This window comes from Anthonomus grandis, chromosome 4, assembly GCF_022605725.1.
Source record: "Anthonomus grandis grandis chromosome 4, icAntGran1.3, whole genome shotgun sequence".
NCBI lineage: Eukaryota > Metazoa > Arthropoda > Insecta > Coleoptera > Curculionidae > Anthonomus > Anthonomus grandis.
In genome coordinates this window covers 36092900-36118925 of record NC_065549.1, presented here as the reverse complement: position 1 = coordinate 36118925, position 26026 = coordinate 36092900, and the positions used below count along the sequence as shown (strand labels likewise).

At 30.8% G+C, this 26026-nt stretch overlaps 1 protein-coding gene across 1 annotated transcript in view; it reads left to right on the top strand.

The window, feature by feature from the left end:
* The window catches only part of LOC126735610 (runt-related transcription factor 3-like), a 179478-nt gene that overhangs the window by 10291 nt on the left and 143161 nt on the right, over positions 1 to 26026 (top strand). The window contains exon 2 of the mRNA XM_050439672.1: positions 19688 to 20896. Within this exon, the coding sequence (XP_050295629.1) occupies positions 20530 to 20896 (367 nt within the window). The 5' untranslated portion in view covers positions 19688 to 20529. The remainder of the gene's footprint in view (positions 1 to 19687; positions 20897 to 26026) is intronic.

Below are 26026 nucleotides of genomic sequence, written 5' to 3'. Positions count from 1 at the left end.
GTCCAGACTTTCCACGATTTTCAAGGAAACGTACATATTTTATTTGCTAAATAAGGTCAACTTTTGTTGGTCATAAGAAATTCATTTGCAATCAACCATTACCATCACTTAATCCTATCATTCAGCGTATTTGCCAATTTATATTTATCGGTAAACTATAAGCAAACCAAAGCAAATCTCGTTCAATTAACAAATTTATAAGTCTTCCTTAGTCCGCCGATCTTATTCGTATCGAAACGGGATGATCTCCCAATAAGGTGAATTATTTGCCTAAAATCTGCTCACACAAATTAAGCAGTTAGTTTAACTTTATTGCTAGAATTTTGCAATTAGACTAATGATATACCATGTATTCTCATGCATAATATTCCTTATATACATTTAACTTTTATTCTTCCTTTCTAGTTATTTAAGAATTCTCTTTCAAATCAGTCTAAGTATACACTGTACAGATCACTGATTGATTCTATTTTATTCCGATGTCAAAATTTCAAAGCGACTCTTCCACGACGGTCGCGTTTGTTAGCGATTCTTAATCATCTTGAATTTAGTTACATCTAAGGATATTCAGTCGATAACGTTGGCGTCGCATATATATTATATTGGCTAGGCTTTTTCATTTGTCGTTTATGGCGCATATTCGACATATTTTTAAATGGAACTGCTGTTTAAATTGTCTCTTGCTCAATAAGAATGGGTTTTGCGTATATCGGAGCATTTTTTAAATAAGTCGTTGTGCACGTCTATTCTCTTTAACGTCTAATTCCCACGAATGAAGTAAATTTGCATAGAGTAATGCCATTATTTGCAACTAAGTTTAATAAGTACTTACAAGACACTGTAAAATAAGAAATATTAATTTATAACACAATACCTGATTTATGAATAACACAAGAAAGGAATACAAAACTAAAATTTAGGGTTACCTCTAAATATACCTAAAAAAATTCACTTTTACCCACAAAACACAAACAATAATAATAGACATCTGATTAATTTCATTCCATAAATGTCCATAGTTTAGCCGAAATCCGCAAGATTCGCAAAATCACATTTCGAAATCGCCATATTTATTTCAACCTGTTTTCGCTCGAAATATCAATTAGAATCAGGTCCCAGGTCTGGCTAACTCAGGCCACCGAACATAAACTAGAATAGAAGGATCACTCTAAGCGCCGCCCAAAATGTTGCCTTTCTCACTCGCTTTCTGATGCTACTCTTTTTTGCTGCCCGGTGGCGACTGCGTTATACAGGGGCGTCTTCAATATTAGAACTATAATAGCGTTGTGCGGAAATTTTGTACTTTAAAAATGCCGGCGATATGTTGCGTAGATAGCTGCAGGAGTAAAAGGGGATATACATTTTTTTAAAAATAAAAATGGATTAGTTTACCGAAAAAAATACACGCTTTTCTTTAGTATTTCTTAAATATCTCGGAAAATTGAGATCCTACAAAAAAATTCAAAAAGTGTCAGCGATTTAGAGTACATATTTTTTTTAAATCGTGATTTTAATCTAAAAAAATGCAAAATTTTTGGTAATATTCTGTTATTAGTGGTGGTTTTTAATAGTGAAAGCTATTCGATTTATTATTAGTTGCATTGCAATCATTTGAATGATATAAATTTTAGCCACTTATACCGTCTAACCATACTTAAAACTGCATTTTTTTCGTCATTAAGGGTGGTTTTTAAGGGTTTAAGTTTCAAAATTTTGATGTGTACTATAATCCCCAATGTAAAACTATATTTATTTTACATATTTGATGAATTCTAGGTTGTAAAACACCTATTTTCGTTTTATTTGAATTTTAGTGCTTTGTTCTTTCATCCCCTATTTAAAAAGCAAATAATTAGGCATTTAATAAGTTTTTTTTATTTAACTGCCTTTTTATATTTCACTGTTACCGAGTTCCATATGCTGAGTGTTGTTATCACATTATTATGTAAATTTTATTAAATATTCAAAAAAAATGGGTATATTAACGAAGTTATTATTAATTAAGTGTATGTAATATTAGGTAGGTAGTTTCTTGGTCAGTTAAGAAAAGAGCATGAAAGGAACGTAAAGCTAAGATTTAATTGTGTACATTCTAATAAACTTAATTTTAAAGCTATCTACCAAGTGTTTTTTTTATTACAGTTATTTGTTCAAAAGAGATACTTAATAATATTCTTTCAATTTCATTTTAACAATAATACAAAGTGCCTTTAATTTCAAAAAAATCCATATATTACACGCTGCCCGCCGCGATGTACGAAAATATTCCTTATTAAAAATGTTTCAAACACCCCCCGTATCGTAAAGGATTGCCGTCGAAAATAATAATGATTTACGACCGCGTAAAAAAAGTCGGCACTGTTTAGAAGTCCCTACTTCAAACGGCCGCAAGAGAGTGAACCTATTGTCTTGTTCTTTATACTGTGCTCAGGCCTAGGGTTCATCAATCTATTAACTTGTAATAAAGTATTAAGGTCACAAGTTAAGGCAAGGTTTAAACGTAGAAAAGATAAAGTGTCGAGGATGTACGATTGCAGCTTCAGATCCATGCCGAGCTACGTAGCATCCAGTGTTTATTATGCAAAAATTTTATTCACCTCTTAGCGCAAGTGAGAAATCTAGTCGTCTTATAAACCAATGTCTTTAATTAATCTTGTAAAAAATATTATAGGTTTCTTATAAAATGTCTCCTCAAAAATATTCTATGACACAAAACACTAATGGTTATTTAAATGCAGTACTATATATGACATGGTGCCCCAACACTAATTAATTTAATTTTTTGACCCAGATTCCTGAAATTCAAAAACTAAAAAACTCACCTTTAAGGCATATGCAAATACTTAATAAATATTCTATATATAACAGTAACTTTCATTATACGATAATGATATATCATCTTAGATCTGGACGTAATGGAGTCCAGACTTTCCATGACTTTCAAGGAAACGTACATATTAGTCATAAGAAACTTATTTGCAATCTATTAACCTAATCCTATTATTCAGCGCATTTGTTAATTTATATTTGTCGGTAAACTATAAGCAAACCAAAGCAAATATCGTTCAATCAACAAATTTATAAGTCTTCCTTTCGTTCGTTGATCTTATTCGTATCGAAACGAAATCAACTCACGATAAGGTGAATTATTTGGCTAAACTCTGCTCACACAAATTAAACAGGTATTTTAACTTTATTGCTAGAATTTTGCAATTAGACTAATGATATACCATGTTTTCTCATGCATAATATTCCTTACATACATTTAACTTTTATTCTTTCTTTCTAGTTATTTAAGAATTCTCGTTCAAATCAGTCTAAGTATACACTGTACAGAGCACTGATTCTATTTCATTCCGATGTCAAAATTTCAAAGCGACTCTTCCGCGACGGTCGCGTTTGTTAGCGATTCTTAATCATTTTGAATTTAGTTACATCAGATAATGTTGGCATCGCATATATATTATATTGGCTACGCTTTTTCATTTGTCGTTTATGGCTTATATTCGACATATTTTTAAATGGAACTGCTGTTTAAATTGTCTCTTGTTCAATAAGAATGGGTTTTGCGTATATCGGAGCATTTTTTTAATAAGTCGTTGTGCACGTCTATTCTCTTCAACCTCTAATTCCCACGAATGAAGTATATTTGCATAAAGTAATGCCATTATTTGCAACTAAGTTTAATAAGTACTTACAAGACACTGTAAAATAAGAAATATTAATTTATAACACAATACCTGATTTATGAATAACACAAGAAAGGAATACAAGACTAAAATTTATGGTTACCTCTAAATATACTTAAAAAAATTCACTTTTACCCACAAAACACAAACAATAATGATAGACAACTGACTATAGTTTAGCCGAAATCCGCAAGGTTCGCAAAGTCACATTTCGAAATCGTCATATTTATTTCGACCTGTTTTCGCTCGCAATATCAATTCGAATCAGGCCTCAGGTCAGGCTAACTCAAGCCTAGGGTTTATCAATGCAGTGTCCTGTATTTATTACGCAAAAATTTTATTCTCCTCTCAATGCAGGTCAGAAATCGGTGAAGCAATATCGTTTTTTCTTTAATATGACTTATGCAATAGAAAGTCATTACTTTGTCAATGATTTTCTGTTACATGTTAATGCACACGTCATATAATTTATTTTTTTTAGCCGATACATCAGTTGAAGGAACTGGTAATGACTTCAAGCCATAATTGCCTTACAAACAGCCGATCTTCTTCTTATTTTTTTATATTTTCACTAATTTTTCTGCAGCTTAAATACGTATATTTTTACAAGAACTACCATTCAAAGAAACACGATAGTTAAATAAATGTTTGTTTTTGGTTTACACCAGGTGTAAGTATGGTATATTGTTTATAATTTAATAAAGTTTATAAAACACGTTTTATAAACAAATGTTCTCACCATCAACAAAACGTTGAATATGTAGTTATAGAAAACCAGTATAAAACCTTTATTTTAATAGTTAAATATTTGTTTATATATAATTTATAATGAAGGTATCTATTTAAGCTTAAATTATTATGTATTATACCGGGTGTTCAGGAACTCTAGCGACAAACTTTATAGAGTGATTCTTCAACAAAAATTAAGAAATATTATTTATATAAATGTGGTCTAAACGTTTTACTTCGGATCTATAAGATGTTAACATTTTAAAAAAAGGTTTTTTTTTAAATAACTTTACTGCCAATGTAGATATTTTTTTCATTGTAGTTTTAAGCATCAGAGTGGCGCCCATAAGATATTTATCGTAAATATTTTTAAATAAAAAAAGTACGCTAGTGCATTTTTCTAAAATAAGTTTTATTTTTTAAATCCTTGTTTAGTGTTGAGCAAAATTGTATTTTTCAGTTTTTTTTATTTGGTAATATTTTTGTGTTTCATATATGTTAAATGCATTTCCTACTTTTTTTCTAGATTTCCCTGTGTGAATAATGATATTCCATTATTACACTATAATATATATATGTGTATAAAAACTATATCGTATGCTACACAGTGGCACATATATCGCGGTCATTTCGTCAAATATTTGAGATGTAGTAATTAAGTTTAAAAACTAGATATGTGAATCCCTTGTCAATTTTTTTAAATGTTGAAATTTTCTCCCTTTGGTAAAGATAAAAGTATATGATATACATATATTTTATAGTTTAATAAATATACCTTGATCACATACGGTTGATAAATATACCAATAGCTTTAATTTAAAAACAATATTTTTAAATCTAGATAATGAAATTTTGTCTAGAACAAAAAAAATTCAATTCGTTCAACACTTATTAACTTGTCTTAAAAAACTAAATTTCCACTTATTTGCGATAAAAAATGGCACAGCTACTGCAACTTTCATAGCAATACACCTTGTTTTTGAGAAATCAATAGGGTTTTTTGACGTTTAACTCGAAAACCTTAAGGTTATGTGAGAAAAGTATAGGCATACAAACTATATATTTTTTATTACCTATAGTTTTCTTAAAAAGTATTTTTCTCTTAGACAATTATTTTCTGCTAAAAAAACATGTTTTTCATTAATTTAACCATTTTCTCCTCCCTCACCCGCCCCACACAACTTACCAGTAAGAAACGGCTGGTTTTGTCGTTAATATCTGATCTATTATATTTATGTATATTAATAAATATTTAATACAAAAACAGTGCTATTAGATTGAATATTATGAGCGAAAAACAGTGATTTTTCAAAAGAATTTTTTACGGGGGGGTGGGGAGATAAGAGTTGTATTGGAAAAAAAGTTTTTGCAGGAAATATATATGCAATATTTAATTTAATAACAGTATTTATTTAAATTTGATATTATTTTATATATAAATATTTAGTATAAAAAGATCGTCGTTTAAAATAGCAAAACTAGATATGTAAATTCCGTGTCAATATTTTTAAATACCGAAATTTTCTCCCTTTTGTAAACAGAATAGTAGATGATATACGTATATCTCACAGTTTAATAAATATATCTTGATCATATAGGGTTGATAAATAAAATCAAAAATTTACTAAAAAATCATTAAATCAATATATATTTAATAACAATAATGTATGAAGTATTGCTTTAGATTGCGCAATAAAATAAAACCAAGCTAAATTTAACAAAATCGCATATTGTAACTCTTTTTTTATAGTTTCTATCTGTATAATATTCTTTTCACTATATAAATACCCATGCGTCTAACATCCAAACTTAGTTCTAGTTTCACGAAATACAACGTTTCTTACCCTTCGGATTTTAACAGTAAGGGGGACGCCTATACTGGGGATAAAGGCGACATAAAAAAGCTAATTACGCATTAGAGAAACACTTGGTGCGACACTTGTCTTAGACACGAGAAGGGGAAGTGTGCCTTTGATGTGATTAATGTAGGAGTTCTTCATGATATCGTAATATGGAAAAGGTTTAATATATCATTTTGGATAGTTTGTAAATAATAAAAGGCACTTAAGTTTATTAAGGATTAAATCCATTCGTCTGTAAGGAATATCTCTTTTATACTACCTTGTTCAATTGATAATTACCGGTAGAGAATTTTTAAATCGTTGATACTTTGATTGAACGATGTACCACAAAAAAATTGAAGCAAGTTTTAAAGTATGTCCTATTGGGGCCAAAGGAAAATGCCACTATGGAAACAAGTCACAACTTTTCAGAATTACATCGATGCCAAAAATACTCCAAAATGTACGAAAGACCCGTCTAGGCTGAAGCTGTTGATCGAGGCATTCGGTATGTAAAGGGCCTGCTTGGCCAACTATGGTGACTGGAAATTTATGCAATTTCACTCCTGTTATCAATGCAACAATCCCTTGGTTTCTGGTTGAAAGATTCTTATGCCATTTTATATGAATAGCATCCTTAATACATAAAATGTATTTTATTTTAATCCGTAGACATATACGTAGACGTATACGTAAACGTATAATGTAATAACTTCTATTCTTCTTCGTATTGAAACTAAGGCTTTTGATGTAGATAACCTTAATATATCTCTAATTTATTTGTATTGTTCTTTCATTAATCTGTATCTTTCACATATTATTAATAAATGTATATTAAATAAATATTCTCACAAGTTTTAGAAGAATGCTAATGTTTTTCCGCTTTTTAGGGTAATACTTCGCACCGATTTTGAATATTTACGAAGTATAAGTATTTTATCAACATTCAAAAATATTATAAAGAATTATTGTCTCTCAAATACGCAATATCTTGGATTCTAATGGCATTTTACCACCAAAGTATCCTATATTTTGAAAGAACTATAGCTGTGACGACATTATTAAATTAAATTATTACTCTAGCTTTACTACATTATATAAACCTTTTCGATTTTTTTAAACCATAAAATACTAAAATCTGTCTTATACTATATCGGTTCTTCTAACAATGCCCTTGAACTAATAAATTCTTTTCTAAGCGATCGATTATAACGAGTTAAAATAGAGAATATTATTTTCTTAAGCCTTTAGAAGTAAAGAGTGAAGTGCCATAAGGTAGCACATTGGATTCACTGCTTTTTACAATATTCACATCGAGATATTACTTATAACTAAAATATTGTTCTTATTACTTATACTCAGATAATACCCAGGTATATCTATTTTTTAATCTAGAAAATTATAAAGTAGCTAAAACTCTAATGAACGAGGACTTGGAACATATATGAAAAATATATTCCAGTCACTCTCTAAACCTTAATACTTGCAAGTCAACTATCATCTTTATTCGAAATAAAATTAAATTTTTAGTTTTAAACAATAATATCACTGTCAATACTGAAGCGATACTAACTGCCATTTATATATAGACACACAGACGCAGCGACTTCAAAAACTTACTGTTGAAGGGTTGATATCCTGGAAGCTCATATTGATGGACCTTTTTTTATTAATACAAAAAGTTTTTAATACTAAAAATTACTTGGATTTTCTGCAAATCGCCATCAACTATAGAATAACGGAGGTATTTAAATAAAATAATAATCTGAACTGATGTTTGAATAAGACGGGATACCACCACATTATGCTGCTGTCGCTCGTCATTTTTTGAACGACGTATTTCCTGGACGATGAATTGGTCGTAGAGGTACCGCAGAATGACCTGCTAGATGTTCTGATCTTACCGCTTTAGATTTTTTTACAAGTCATCTAAAAACCAAAGTCTTTGCCACAAAGTCTGACCTCTTGAGGATTTTCGAAATAATTTATTTTTCAAGATTTTCAGGGTGGACTGTTTTGTCTCGGATACCCTGTATCACACATTTAGTACTTTGTGTGCCGTTCGATACGAGCGATAATATATTTTAATGTATGTATATTGAAGCGATAGCTTGGGTTGGGTTTGTAATTTGGGTTTTTAATTTTTTTTTGAGGCAAAGTATTATATCTTTTATCAGCGAGTTGAAGAAAACTTATTATTATTTATTAACACACTTTTAAATTTTATATTTGGTTTGGTTATTTTTTAAATATCAAATTTAGCAAACTTATAGTTGAAACATCATTGGTCAACACATTTCTGCTCGAATTACATTGAGAATTCATTATGACTCACTTTGAACATTGTTGTTGGAATAACACATACATTTCGTCAGAAATTTTGGATATTTTAGGAATGACTAAATACGACTTGAAACTGCTCTCAATACTATCATAATAAGCTGAAGTAATAATTAATTTCTCATATTCTTTTAAAAAAATAAGTAAAATCCCGCCACATAAATAGTAAGATGTAAAAATGATTACGTTCCCATTTCATTAGAGGTTGATCATGCGAATGAAGATAATTAATCAATGTTAATCAATACGTGCCTACAATTTATAAGGAGTTGAGTACTTTTCAATAGTCCGATTGTTTATTTCAAATTAGCCTTCATTTCTTTTAAAGAGATTAATCAGTTCTTTAGCTTAGACAGTATAAGCTTATAAGCGTCACTAAACTAAATAAATAATCCCATATGAAACAGGCGTTTGATAGAGTATAGCTGTCTAACATTTTATATATATTAAAAAAAAATTGTAATCAGTTAGAAATCTCTATGCTGGTATAACGATAAGACTAAAAACCAACTATTGAATAATAAATTAAATACTGATATTAAAAGAAAAGTTAAAGGGTGTTAACCTTGCGCTTATTCCTTTGAACTTAAAACAGTTTTATGGACTAAATTAAATTTGATCTGATGACTGTGAACTGATAATGGAATAAATAATAAAAGAATTAATATCGTATCATACATAGGTAATTCAACAATTCTGGAAGGAAGGAAAGTGGTAATATATAAGAAATTATAACCATATGCATAGTGATAGCAAAATTCGAATATATCAAGTATCTGTTGGACTGGCGCTAACCTGTGTCAAGCGTTGTAGAAACAGCCTTAGGAACATTGAAAGAAAGACCCGTGGACATAGAACTTAGCGACATTAAAGCAGTAAGTTATATGTCGAGAATTGACATACTGATTGATTCACAAGGCCCAAGGCCAAAAATTATGAAAATTGAAAGTAGTCGTTTATTTCTTTTTTATTGAGACTTTTTATTACAAGAAAACTTTAAGTTTGATCGAAAGTCTCGAACATCTATTTAAATTAAAAATAGTATCAAAACTAATGAACTTACAAAGTAAGCTAGCTGAACATAGTATTCTTTAAGAAAAGCACCATATTTCACATCATCGAGCTGAACAAAACTTACCACTATTAAATCTTACACTTGGTTCGCTTATTTGTTTTTTAACATTGGAACACATTTCTGCTCAAAAGTTCATTGAAAATTCATTATCAATTTACGTTGAACATAGGTGTTGAAATAGATAAAAACTTCTATTTTCACCAGCCATTTCATCATATATTTTGGATTTTTTAGAAATGACTGAATATGATTTCAAAATCCCTTCAATACTATCATATTAAGCTAACGTAATAAATGATTTCTCATAATATTTTGAAAATTTAAGTAAAATCCCACCACATGAACAGCAACGTGTATAAATGATTACGTTCCTAATCATTAGAGGTTGTTCATAAGAAGAGACATAATTATTTAATATTCATCACATCATTTGCGCTTATAATTATTGAGGATTATGACAAAGAATAACGTAAGTTTTGAGTGGAGGACTTTTCAATAGTCCGATTGTTTATTTCAAGTTAGTCTTCATTTCTTTTATAGAGATTAATCAGTAACAGGCGTTTGATAGAGTATAGCTCTCTTACATTTTATATATATTAAAAAAAAACAAATGTTGTAATCAGTTAGAAATCTCAATACAGGTACAACTGTAAAATAAAAGTCCCATGTTACTTGGTTTAATGACTTTGTAATAATAATAATTCTATTCTTACATTCGGTTTGATTGAAATATAATTTTTAACAGTTCAGCCATAAACTGGTGTCATCGTATTCAATATCCTGAGAATGTTATTACTACATTTATTATAATGCTTACTAAACTATTTTACGGTGAATGTACTTAATAAAATAGAATAATTGCTAATAAATATGTTGAAGTTTAATGATGAATGATGATAAAATAACTTTAGTTTGTTTAATAGTCTTTTTTGTCCACAATGACCTAGTAAGGGATCAGTATAAAATTTCTCAATTAATTTAGCTTGCTCATCTTTTTCACTTATTGTTTTGGGTGGAGAAAAAAGTATTATTGTCAAATTTTTAAGAAAGTTTTGCCCTTTATTCTTAAATTCATTAATGGTGCACCTTGCACCATTATCCACTATTTAATCATTTAAACTAAGTTTCATATTTTTAAAATTGCAGTCATAAGCCACTTTTTCTAGCTTAGACATCAATTGCGCTAACGCAAAATTATTATTAATGACTGGAATATTAATATTTTCTATAATTTTATTTCTCTAATAAATCAACATTCTTATATTTCTATTTTCGAGCTCAAATTTTAACAAGGGGATTTTTAGGACATCAAGATTATTTAACGTTTCATAAATGTTTGGTTCTGGTGCTAAATTTGAGTTGGTAGTCTTATCACATTTTTTTTTATTTTTAATTTTAATTAGAAGTTTAGGATTTTTATGAAATTTATTTTAACAATTTCATTATTTTTAAAGTTATTTTTGCGATTAGACTGTTTTTAAAGTATGCCTTTATTATAGTGTTTTAATATGTTTAAATGCAACATGAAGAATTAAATTTAAAATTGCCAGTAATTAAAACTCAAGTTGCAAAAGAATCGAAACGAGTGCTAAAGTCAAAGTCAAAGTCAAAGTCAAAAAAGTTTATTACCAAAAAATAGTTATAAATATAATTAGCTACATGAGAAAATAAAATTGACAATTTTTGGTAAAAGGAACTGCTTCGCGATTATATAAAACCGATAGCGCAATTTGCGTGAAACAGGCCTTGAAAACATTATAAATAAACACAAAAAAAAATTCCTAATTAACCTAAAAAAGAACAAAACTAAAACTAAAAAAGGGTAGAAACAAAAAACGGCAGAGCAATTCGGCTGGCATGCGACGGAAGGTAACAAGAATTGACAAAAAAGAACCACAAAAGAAAGATTGGACAGGCCAGCTTTTCTTTGGTCTTAGTTGATTTTGCAGTTTATACTACTATGTATCTACTACTAGTCATACTATTAGGCATCTCGTTGGGAGTCGAGAAGAATTTGCTTAACCTTGGTGTAAAATTTATTAAATGACAAATCTTTAATATTATTTGGCAAGTTATTCCACATTGTAACTCCGACAACCGAGAATGACTTGTGGAAGTTACTTGTTCTATGTTGAGGTATCCTAAAATTTCCAACATTACGAGTATTATGTAAATGCGGGAGAGTAGTAAATAACTTATTTAAATAAGGGGGTTGACCCGACTTTATTATTTTATATATAAAGGCATATATGTGTAATTTTCTTCTCCTTTCCATATTTAAAATAGAATTTATGTTTAAATAAGGTGTGATATGCTCCCGATAGGCAGCGCTATAAGAAAATCTTATACAGCTATTTTGCAATTTTTGTATAGATCTAGAAAGCTCAGATGTTATAGAATTAGAATATACGATATCACCGTAGTCGAGTAAGAAGAGAATGAGGCTATTGCAGAGATAATATTTGGTTTTATTCTTTAAGACATTTTTAAATCTGTACAAATTTCTAAGACACATATAGCCTATATTTAATTTGTTCTTAATGTGTGTCTCAAAAGAAAGGTTAGAATCTAAAGTCAATCCTAATATTTTCACTTCATTGACAACTGGAATTTTTTCTCCATTAATCTCAATATTTATACTTTCATATAAGTGTCTCAGAATTCCTGACTTACAGCCATATAAAATGATATTAGATTTAGCAGGGTTAATTTTTAAGTTATGCTCATTTGAAAAATTAACTATGTTTAGTATATCCGATTTAATTTTTTGCTCAGAAATATTAAAATTTAAAAAATTTAATGGCATGTATATTTGAGAATCATCAGCATATTGTTTTAATTTACAATGTTCAATACAGTTAGGCATATCCGCAACATAAATCGAAAATAAAAGAGGTCCCAATATGGAGCCCTGAGGAACACCAACTTCAAAGTCAAGATACCTTGATTGCTCCAAACTTCCATTGTTGGTTTTTAACAATACCGAATGTGATCTATTTTTAAGATAGGAATCCAAAAAAAGAAACTGTAGATTCGGAACAACCAAAATATCCCAACTTTGCAAGGAGCATTGAGTGATTTATAGTATCAAATGCTTTGCTAAAATCAAGCACCGCCATGCAAGTACTTTGTTTATGTTCTTCGTTAAGTCTTATATTATCTAACATTCCCACCAGACTAGTAGTTGTACTATAATTCCTCCTAAATCCCGATTGCGTATCTGGAAGTATACCAAATAAGTTAACAAAATTATAAAGTTGTTGGTGAATATGATTTCTAGAATTTTAAAAACTACTGATAAAATACTTATAGGCCTTATGTCTTTTAGTTCTTTTGGATTAGAGATTTTTGAAATAGGTCTTATAAGTGCTTTTTTCCAGATATCAGGATATACATTTGTAAGAATGCAAGTATTTAAAATGTTTAGAAGTGGTTTTTTACAAAAAGGTAGGCAAAGCTTGATATCATTTATACAAAGTCCGTCAGCTCCTATAGCATTTGATTTTATGGTCTTAATTATACCGTTAACCCTTTCTTCATCAAGAAGACTTAAATTTAATTCTTGAATACTATTATTCCATTTATTTTCATTGTAAAAATTTAATTTGGTTTGTGATATATTATTGTTAATTTGGTTAACGCATTAAGAAAAATAATTATTTAGGGCTTCTGGATTACTAAAATTACAAGGCAGATCGGTATTCTTTGATTTAGTTAGATGTAGTTTATTAGCATTTATCCAAAAATCACGATTTTTTTTTGTAGAAAGTGTGTTAAAATATGATATTTTTTCCCGCTGAATAGCATGTTTTGTATAGTTTCGTAATTGCCTATAATAGTTTAAATTTAACTCAGTTTTATTTTTTTTATATTTTCGCAGTGCTTTATCTCGGAGCTTCATAAGCAATTTAATATTGTCTGTTATCCAAGGAGTAAATGGTTTATTTTTAATATTTTTAGTCTTAATTGGCGCATGTTTATCAACTAAACAAAGTATATTGTTGTTAAAAGCCACAAGTTTATCGTTAACGGAATTTAGGTAATATATACTATCCCAATTAAGTCTTAAAGCGTCATGCTCAAATAAATCCGTATTAATAACATACTATAGTTCCTACATTTCATTTTAAAATATCCCTCTTTACTTTTAGGAAACTCAAGACAACAGAATACTAAGTTGTGATCACTAATGGTTTGTGGTAAAGAAAAATGTTCCTAGCAGTGAAAAGGTTAGAGCTGAAGTCAGGGGCCAATTAATCACCCTGTATAATCTATTTACAAGCACAGTTATGCAGTCGTGGAATTCCTTAGATCGATTAGAAACAGACATTTGTACACAATATTTTTCTTACATCAGAGATAAATTAGTAAAATCATTTCAATCATTAGAACTTAAAATCATAATTCCACAGCCCATTTTTTCGAACCTAAATCCTACCATTGTAAAAAGTGAGAACGGAAGCAACGACGAAGTTGAAATTATTAATATTAGAATAATGGCAACCGCAGCCAATTTTTTAAATCTTGCTAGTAAGTTAGTTCCGACCCAATTTGATGGTACATTTGAATAGTTTCAATCATTTTTGGATTGCTTAGAACTACTGCAAGCAAATGCAACAGGTCATGCAAATAATGCTTTAGCTTTTATTAAAACTCGTTTAACGGGAAAATTCTGGCAGGGTTGCCATGTAAAATAGAAGTCCCATGTTACTTGGTTTAATGACTTTTTATTAATAACCATTCTATTCTTACATTCGGTTTGATTTGAATATACTTTTTAACAGTTCAGCAATAAACTGGTGTCATCGTACTCAGTATCCTGGGAATATTATTACTCCATTTATTATAATGCTTACTAAACTATTTTAAGGTGAATGTACTTATGGTAACCTAAACCTAACCTTGCAATAATTTCTTATTGGAATAAAATAGAATAATTGCTAATAAATATGTTGGAATTTTATGATCCTTTACACAACGATAAAACTCAAATCATTAAATAATAAATGACACTGATATTAAAAGAAAAATAACTTTAAACTTAAAATAGTTGTATGGACTAAATTAAATTTAATCTGATAGCTGTAAACAAAGGTTATGAAATAAATAATAAAAAAATTAGTATCGTATCATACGTAATAATTCAACAATTCTGTAAGAAACGAAATGGGAATATATAAGGAAATACAACCATATGCATAGTGATAGCAAAGATCGAATATATCAAGTATCTGTGGGACTGGCGCTAACCTGTGTTAAGCGTTGTAGAAACAACCTTAGGAACATTGACAAAAAGACCTGTAGATATAGACCTAAGCGACATTAAAGCAGTAAGTTATATGTCGAGAAGAAAAGCGAGACGATGTTGGCCTGATCACGTAGATAAACAGATTGATTTACATCGCCAAAGGCAAAAAATTATCAAAATTGAAAGTAGTCGTTTATTTTTTTTGTTGAGAGTCTTTATTACAAGAAAACTTTATGTTTGATCGAAAGTCTCGAACATCTATTTAAATTAAAAATAGGTTAAACGTGTTTTCTTTCTAATGGAATTATCAAACCTAATCAATGGCTCCTGAAAATCACACCTTTAAAAAAATAGTAATTTTAAGTCATGGACACTATCTACTGCATCTAGGTGTTTCTTCACTCAAGAAACAAAAATACATTTCGAAGACTCAAGTTATTTTGACAAAAATGTCAAAATAGGCACTAAATATTTGTATATTTTGACGCTTCTGTTGGTTTAGTTATTTTTATATTAGTATCGGTGTTTCATTGAAGTGAGCAATAACAACAGTAGCACGAAGTATTTATTTAATCTAATTCTGGGGTCATTGATAGTATTGATAACAATGGTTTATACGCTCAAGAAAGAATTGAGTTGATGGGTCTTTATTATCAACAAAATAAGTCTGCTAGAGCAGAAGCACGTGCTTGTAATAGTAGTCATCCGCATAAAAGGGAAAATTATCCTTATGTTATGGATTTGGTGAAAAAGTTTTAAGAAACAGGTGCAATACAAAACAAAAAAAATTAAGTTCATTATCCAGTGACAAACTAGGTGGTGGAAATTGCAGTGTTGGGTCATGTTGGGATGTAACCTAATACATCTGCTTGAAAAATTGCTACCGCATCCAGATGTCTAAAAGTACCGTTCAGAAAATTTAGAAATTACACAAATATTATGCCTTCAAAATTAAAGTGTATGTGAGCTAAATGAAGATGATTTCAATTGTCGTATAATAATTTGTGAGTACTTTAGTGATTAAGTCATGAGTGAAGTTTTTTGTACAATGTCTGTTTCTCGGACGAATGCTCCTTTTATTTACATGGTAAAGTCAATAGACACAATTCTCGATACTGGAGCGACACTAATCCTCATTTATTTATAGACACACAGACGCAACGATTTCAAAAACTCAATGTAAGGGCTGGCTATTCTAGGAGCTCATATTGATGGATCTTTTTTTTAATACAAAGAGTTTTTAATTCTGAAAAAAACTTCTGGAAATCACCATCAATTACAGAATAACTGAGGTACTTAAACAAGATAATAATCTGAACTGATGTTTGAATAAGATGGGACACCACCACATTATGCTGCTGTCGCTCGTCATTTTTTGAACGACGTATTTCCTGGACCATGAATTGGTCGTAGAGGTACCGCAGAATGGCCTGCTAGATCTCCCGATCTCACCGCTTTGGATTTCTTTTACGGGTCATCTAAAAACCAAAGTCTTTGGCACAAAGTCTGACCTCTCGAGGATTTTCGAAACAATTTGTTTTTAAAGATTTTCAGGGTGGACTGTTGTGTCTCAGATACCCTGTATCACACATTTAGTACTTTGTGTGCCGTTTGATATAAGCGATAATATATTTTAATGTTTGTATATTTAGGCGATAGTTTGGGTTTTCTTTCAATTTTTTTAAGGCAACTGTGGAAGATTAGATTTTGTTCTTATGAGGAAATCTGAATCTGTTGACCTTTTATTCACCAAAGTATTTTTTTTTTGGCAAATAAAAGAGTTAAAAAAAATTTATTAAGTCTTACATTTGGTTCGCCTATTTGTTTTTTGACATTGAAACACATTTCTGCTCAAAAGTTCATTGAGAATTCATTATCACTTTACTTTGAACATATGTTGGAATAGACGAAAACTTCTATTTTCACCAGCCATTTCATTATATATTTTGGATTTTTTACGAATGACAATCATTTCAATACTATCATATTAAGCTAACGTAATAAATAACTTTTCATAATATTTTGAAAATTGAAGTAAAAACCCACCACATGAACAGCAACATGTATAAATTATTACATTCTTAATTTATTAGAGGTTTCTCATAAAAAGAGAGATAATTATTTAATATTTATCAATACGCGCTTATAATTAATGAGGATTATGACAAAGAACAATATAACTTTTGAGTTGAGTACTTTTCAGTAGTCCGACTGTTTATTTGAAGAAACTCTTTTATCATTCATCATAAATTATATATCATTAACTCATTTCTTTTATAGAGATTCTTCCTTTGATTAGCTTAGACAGTATAACCTTATAACCGTCACTAAACTAAATAAAGAATCCTATATGAAACTGGCGTTTGATTGAGTATAGTTGTCTAACATTTTCGATATATGCAGAAAAACAAAACAAATTTCGTAATCAGTTAGATATCTGAATACAGGTACAACGACAAGGATAAAGGCAAACCATTAAATAATAAATGACATGCTGATATTAAAAGAAAAATAAAAGGATGCTAACCTTGGGTCCGTTCTTTAAACTTAAAAAAATAAAATTTAATTTAATCTGATAGCTGTGAACAAGAGTTATGAAATAAATAATAAAAGAATTAGTAACGTCATTATCATATGCAGATAATTTAACAATTCTGGAAAGAGCGAAAGTGGTAATATATAAAGAAATATATCAGGTATCTGTGGGACCGGTGCTAAACTTGTATCAAGCGTTGAAAGCTTAATCAGATTTAAAGAGCATCTTAAGAACAGCAGAAATGAAAACCTCACGAACCTTGACAGAAAGACACTTAGACATCGACCTAAGTGACATAAAAGCATTAAATTATAAGTTGAGAATAAAATAGAGGTGATATTGACATGACTAAATAGATCAAATTGACCAAACAGACTAGTTTACATCGCCAAAAGCAGAGAATTATCAAAATTGAAAGTAGTCGTTTATTTTGTCTTATTGAGACTTTTTATTACAAAAAAACCTTAGGCTTGAACAAAAGTCTCAAACATATATTTAAATTGAAAATAGGTTAAACATGTTTCTTCTCTAACGGAATATCATCAGATCTGACCAAGAGCTCCTAAAAATCACACTTTTAAAAACAGCAACTTTAAGATATGCTCACTACCAACTATATCCGCCTTTAGGAACAAAATACGTGTAATCTATTTTCAATTTACTTTAGATCTATCAGACTATCTAACGACCGCTGGAAAGACCACCGAAAAGGTGTCAGGAAGATAAATGAAATTAGCAGAAGAAGAAAACGTCAATGTCCTGATGTTGATTTGCTATTCTCATTGCACTAGTGAGGAAGTTATTAAGATCATAGTTAGTACAGTGGATTGGGCAATGAAAGCTCTAGTTGTTCTTAGTGGAGCATGAATATTTTTTTTTCAAAGTAGCTCTGAAGCTCCAGATTTTCCATGTAGGGTATTATAAAAAGTGATAAGATCTCTCCTCTTATGGCGGATTGTGATATGCCCATCACTATCCGCCATCATACCATATGTAGCATATCAAGTATATCTGCATCATTGTCATCATCCAAGATATTCAATTTGTTTTAAAAATTTGTGTTCAACTAGTTGAAGAGCACCAATATGTACCCCATAGAAAGGAGACCACACACACAGGAAGCATACTCCAGATTAGGACGGACCAGGGCACTGTAGAGTGTTTTCAAATCGGCAATACTTGTGAAGTTTTGAGTACGTCGCCTAATAAAACCAAGCATCCGAAAAGCTTTATTGATAGCACTATCTAAGTGATGAGATGATGAAATTGTAAGCTTGTATCGAAAGTGACACCCAAATCTTTAAAAAGAGGAGCTCCTTTGAAGGTATAGCAATCTATCTTGTAGTCAAAATTAATAGTATTTCTAGAACGACAAAAGTTCGTTGTTTTACATTTAGCTGGATTAAGTTCCATTTCCATACCATGTCCTCCTTCACACTAAACTACCAAATTATTTAGATCATATTATAAATTGTCAAAATCATCAGGGGACTCGATTATACCACTTAATTTCAGATCATTGGCAGACGATGAAACTCCAGATAGAACCTGAATAGTTTTAGAAAGAAAATTACCAATTTTAGTAATCAGTCTACGATCAGATAAATAGCTCTTGAACCAGAACAATAAAGGTTCATCAATACCAATAATTTTCAGTTTATGCAACAAAATATTGCGAGGTACCTTGTCGAATGCCTTGGAGAAATCTGTGTATATTGTATCCAACAAAAAGTCTACCTAAGTAAGAAGGTTCAGCTCCGTAGATTTGCGTGGTCTAAATCCAAACTGCGGATCAGTTAGTAGAGGTTCAAAAAGGGGGGTGATGATGTCATATACTAAACTTTCAAATACTAAATATAGGTTTAGTAAAGTCATTAAAAGTTATCATATGCAACTACTTCTTTTTAGTTTTCACATTATGAGCTTTTACACAAAATATCTACTTTAGTTTTAATCATCTCTCATAAACACTGTAAGCTCATTCTCTTTGTAATATTTTAAATGTTAGTTTTATATTCCATTCTTGGTATAATTAAGGGCCTGATCTTTTCAGTTAAGACATAGGCCTCTCTCTGGGGAGTTTTAGTATAATTGACTAATTACCTTGATAATAATTTTTTTATTCCGACCTAAAGCTATTATTTAAATGCAATAAAAAAATGCACCCTAATTAAAAAGTAACTTGTCCTTCGCCAAGCAAAGTAACTAATCTAATTATTTCTTTTTTAGCGCTTCGAAAAAACACCTCTATCCCTAGTGCGAGAAAAGCATACTTCACTTCGCTCCTTTTACCGGAAAATTGACTTTTAATCTCCGAACGAAACAAATAATCATCTGCTTCCCAAACGACAAAGTAGCAACACGTAGAATCGCTGCTGGTCGGGGCTAATTAAAAACAATTGACGAAAGAGAAAGACCTGTAAAGAGAGGGTCGTAGGGCGAAGCAAATCGGAGCAACAGAGAAAGAAATAGTCGGACACATTATTAGAAAAACATAGGGCTGAAGAGAAAGAATGTAAAGGATGGCAATATAGCGCGCACTTTTCCAAAGGCTTACCACAGTAACGCGTGATTTTTCATCACATTTTCAACGCGTCCGGTCGAGCTCGGTGGTCATTTGTTTCCTCCCAACTTACAACTCCATCTCTCTCGGCGCTTTTAAAAATCGCGCTATAATCATCCGGTTTTAAAGTTTTTTCCATGCGAAACGCGGAGTGATAACAGAACAGTAACGGTAAATATCAGCTGTGTTTTGACTAGTAATATTTAACAAGCGGGCTCTATTAAAGAATGTGTTTGAAAAATTAGTTAATATTTAAAATTAAGCTAAACATAACCTATTCCAATAAATTAGATTTACAGTTAAAAGAATCAGTTATTATGTACAGGCAATTAAAACCATTCTTTAATATGTAATTTCATGTAGAACTTAGAAGTGATCCTAAGACTTTAAAGTTAGTAAAAAAAATGCTTAAATTTCAATCATATCAGTGAAAGACCATAAGCTAACCATATCAATTTAATTAATACAAAATAATGATAATTAAATTCTGAACAAACCAAAAGTGAAAATGCACTTGGCAAGTGAGGTAAGCTCCACAACAGGTCATTACGACCGAGGATATGGTGCGCTCACCGCTGATATGTTAGCCGAAAGGACCATAGATGGACTACTAGCTGAGCATCCTGGTGAATTAGTAAGAACAGGAAGTCCCCATGTAGTTTGTACGGTGTTGCCTCCTCACTGGAGGTCCAATAAGACATTACCGGTGGCTTTTAAGGTGGTCGCCTTAGGCGAAGTTGGGGACGGGACAGTGGTTTCTGTGCGAGCTGGAAATGATGAAAATTACTGCGCAGAGTTAAGAAACGCTACTGCGATTATGAAAAATCAAGTGGCGAAGTTTAATGACCTGCGGTTTGTTGGAAGAAGTGGCAGAGGTAAGTTTAAGATATTATTATTATTTTTTTACTTGATGACACAATGTGTACGGAAGGTAGGTGGAATTCCTTAAGGGGATAATAGCTTACCTCATTTTTAGTATTTTATGCCAAAATAGGAACAGGGGTCGAGTAATACTTTCAATTAAAGGTATTTTTATTCTCTTCATAGCTCTTTTTTGGTTTTATAAATTCGTTCTCAAGAAATCTGGATAAATGTGGATTAAAAAAATAAACCTTATTTTAAATGAGAAAAATAAAAAGGATCTAACACCTTTTTTATTAAATGTTATAAATCGTCTCCTAAGAGCAGAAGTATTCTATGTTATATATTTACAATTTTACAGGACACTTTTTTTGTTTTTTAAAAGTTCTAGTTTATTGAAATATCTGAAAATTTGTATATTTATATATTTTTTTATTCTTTTAATATCTACATAATTCTTTATGCTACCTTTCTAGGAATTTTCGAAATAGAGGGCATATACTACTTTTGTAAATACTTTACGATTCTATGTTACCAGATAGAATATTGTTAGTATTTAAATGGGACATTATTCTGCAGAGCATTCTTAGAATATTAAATTTAGTTGTTAACAGTCTATCTCCACATTATAAAACTTTTAATATGGATTTTGTGTATAGATATTAGTAATAAAGGGTATTTTAAGATAAATACAAAAAATTGTCATACTTTTATTCTTATACAGGGTGTCCCAAAAGTAGACGTTCAAACGAGAGGAGGTGATAGAGGAGATCATTTGCAATCAAAAAAACCCTAGATACTATTATCCGGTTGTTGATGGTTTAAAAGTTATTTCCATTTTTCTCATTTTTGTAAAAATCGCTTCATGCATCATACACAAAATTTATTACAAAAATATCATAATTTTTTTACTTAGTATTTAGTGCGAGTGTGACCCTAAGGAGTGCACCCTTTCATAAATATGATTCGGATGCATAATTGTTTCTTTCACTAGTAAGAAAAAAATAATTTCTCAATATGTTTAATTTGTATTTAAAAATTATTTGCCTTTTAAATGAACCTGGCAGAAACAAATTTACTACCAAAAGTTAAAAATTATCAGGAAAAGTTACTTATTTAATGAACATTCTCATATGGTAAAATACTTTCACATAAGTGAAACGAGTCTTTTTTGATTGACATTTTTATTAAACTAATCGTTTTTGGACAAAAATCAAAATATCGTAATACTAAATAATCTAATTCTAAATAATGAAAAAAAAAAGAATTTATTGCTATTAAACATCACAATAAATGTTCAAAATGCGAACCACCTGCCCCAATACATATTCGGCAACGGCGGATGAAATTACTTTTTATGCGCCGAAAGGCTCTGTCATTGTTGGTAATAACGTTGGCCACTTGTCTTATTTTCCTTTGCAGTTCTATTTCAGTCTGGCTTTCATTGATAAAAACAAGTTCTTTGAAATATCCCCATAAAAAAAAGTCTAAGGGGTTCAGGTCAGGCGAACGCGGCGGCCATTGGATGGTTCCTCTCCTTCCAATCCATCGATTATTAAAAGTAGTATCAAGATGTTGCTTTACGATTCGGGCAGAGTGAGCAGGAGCTCCGTCGTGTTGCAGCCACATGTCTCGTCGTGTTGCTACAGATACGTCTTCAAGTAAATCGTTCAAGTTATGTTGCAAAAAATGTAAATAATTTTCGCCGTTAAGTCTTCCTGGTAGCTCGAATGGTCCAATTAATTTGCATTCAATGATCCCTGCCCATAGATTGACTGAAAACTGATGCTGAAAACGATCATTTCTCACTATATTAGGATTAACATAGTCCCAATAATGCAAATTGTGTATATTAAATATCCCTGTTCTTTTAAAACTGCTTTTGTCACTCCACAAAATGTTAAAAAAAAAATAGAGTCTTCTCTATTACGCTGCAGCATTTCCCGACAAAACTGAATCCTTTTTTCATAATCAGTGGGCAGAAGTGCTTGAACACGTTGCACATGATAAGGATATAACAGATTTCTTTGTAAGACTCGATGAACTGTGGATTTGGGAAGTCACGAACGTCTTGCTATGCGACGAACACTTGTTGTTGGATTCTCTGTTGCAAATTCCACAATATCATCTTCATCGTTATCATTTCTAGGTCTTCCTACTCTCCGTGGCTGACCAGGAATGATGCCTTCCAAGTAACTCTGATGCACATTTATGAAAACTCTATGGTCAGGATAGCGATTTCGACCGGGAAAGCGTCTTTCATATTCTCGAGCAGCAGCTCGAGCATTTCCATCACAAAGCCCATAAACATAGTACATATCTGCATATTCGTGGGAACTATAAGCCATTTCTGAAGGTTTACTTGTAATAGTAGCAAAGGAGTTAAAACACGAAAAACTCTGAAAATAGAAACAGCAAACAGTCTAAGTATAAGAAATAAAGCCTAATTTGTTGAAAAATCAGAAAGAAACTAACTACATTCGCGACAGGGAAACGGTATGTTGATCTTAAAAATTATTTGAAAAAGAATGTAGTTTTCTTATCATAAATATTTAACCGTAAAGAATTTGCATAAATAGAGCAACTTTTTCTGATAACTGTTTATTTTTGGTTGAACACGTGCTTTGTAGCAGCATCAATTCAAACGCAAAAATGTGTATGTAAAACTTAAACACATTGGGAAATTATCATTTTCTAAGTAGTCACAGAAGCAATTGTTTTGCATGCAATTATTACTTATGAAAAAGTACACTACTTAAGGCAACATTCATAACAAATACCACACAAATACGTAAGGATATTCTTTCTATGAGTTCTTTACAGAATTCATGACACTATTTTAATAAAAAACAGAAAAACGGTAATAACTTTTAAACCATCAACAATCGAATAATAGTATATGAAGTTTTTTTGATTGCTACTGACCTCCTCTATCGCCTCCTTTCGTTTGGACGTCTACTTTTGGGACACCCTGCATAACACATTGTTTATAAGTAATAAATAAAAAAAAAAATAAGATAGATAAAGGTCATGAAACAGCAAAAGTAAATCAATCGTCTTCACATTCAGAATCTATAGTTTCCTTATTATTTACATTTGTGTATGGAAGGCTTCGAAATAATTCATGGTATTGACTTAAAATTGCTTTCTTTTCACACAGGTATTGCAGATGATCATATTTTTTCTTGTTAGTGGTATGGCAGCTCTGTAAAGCTGTTTAAGGTTAACCTGCCCAACATTCACATCTAGCGATTTTATCCCTTTTTTTAAAAGACCTATTTTATTAAACGGATCATCGTCTTGAAGTGAGTATTTAAAAATTAATTTGGATTATCTGGAATGACTTCAACACTTTTAATCTGAATCCAATTAATTTTTTGATTATTCTGATCTTTATCCCAATTGAGTGTTGATTTGTGTTGCAAGTCTTTTAGATCAAATATATCATTTTGATTAAGCTTAGTTACTGTATACGGCTGTTTTTGGTTAGAAGCTCTAACAACTACATACCATAGCTCAGGCGAATAAATTGGTATATTGCGACTGGCTTTTTCTACTAAGCTATGGACCGAGTCACCTTCGCTTTGTGTATGTCCTCGCTCTAAATATGTATGTCTTATCGTTATTCTGTATTTTTGAGATGAGAAATTGTATAAAGAAAATAAAAATCTGTTTTTGTTTTGACCAGGACAGTTATCCGAAAAGAAGTAAATCTCTTTGACGCCTTTCTGGATATCAGCCTCAACATGTATTTTTAGGAAGCTACCAATTTCAGAATACCCTTTTTTGGCAACACATTCATACCACATGTAACAATTGATGCTAAATTAAAAATTGTGAAGTTAAAAGTAGATAGTTTAAGTTTATAATATGCAATTCTTACTTCCGTTTTCGGCACAGGCAAAACCTGTTGTAGATCGAAAACTGCGGCGCAAATCATTTTATTTTCTTTTGCTTCTCTCTATCTTTTAAATTTCTGGCTAAAACTTTATTTTCCTAATGCATTTTTTTGTTAGAAAAAAGACAAATTAAATTCTGAATTAAGAACGAGCCTATACATACTTTCAGTACCTCTTTTTTCTATATTATTTTCTGCGCAGTATTCGTTATATAAATTAAATATTTTCGATATATTTAGAGTAGGTGGTAAATAACGTCTATTCGATTTTTTTCTGCAATAATGATGTTCTATAGTCTAGAACATACAGCGTGTTCATTTGAAAACTTCCCACCACGGATTTATCGAAAACCACAAAAACGCTGAAATACGTCAAAAGGTTTGTCAAGGGGGACAACTTTCTAACCTAAAATTACGCCACCTCCTTTCACCCTCTGTCCCCCAGGGTCATCCCCTTAATAATTTTAAATGGCAAGGGGTATCGAGTAATAGCTTGTTTAAAAGGTCTTTCGAAGTCTTGTATTTTGACGTTTGATTTTTTTAAACGGTCGATTGGTTTTCGAGAAAATTAGAAAAATCTTTGTTTATCTTAATTTGTTCAGGTAGAAAACAAAAACATGAAAATATCAGTTTTTATTTCAATAAGTTTTTTCAAAATGTTGCCCGTTTTTGGCCAAACAATGATATAGGCGATGTTCAAATTCCTGACGGACATTTTCAAAAACATGATGTGGGATATCATGGCAGCTGTCGATGATGCGTTGACGAAGTTCATCCAAACTTTCAGGTTGGGGAGTAAACACAATAGATTTCAAATGACCCCATAGAAAAAAGTCTAACAGCGTTATATCAGGAGATCTAGCAGGCCATTCTATAGGCCCCCATCGCCTTAACCATTTATCTGGAAACTCGTCGTCTGAAATATATTTCCAGGCGCTCCTCCTCACTATGTTCTTCCCGTTCGGCAATGGATAGACGGGAAGCTAACTAGTAAATCCTGATAAAATATCGGCAAATTTGTCAATGTTGATATTCCAGATGTGAACCTATATCGCTTACCCATCAGTAGCTCCTTACAATGAAAATGCAACTGATCCAAAAGCTTTTGGATTGCCGATTGTATACTCACACTTCTATAATTTGTTGCTTCACTATTATCACCAGCTTTAAATATTGGTACCACAAAGCTGTATATCCATAGAATTGGTAAAATCTTTTCAATATAATAAAAAGAGAGTAAGAAATA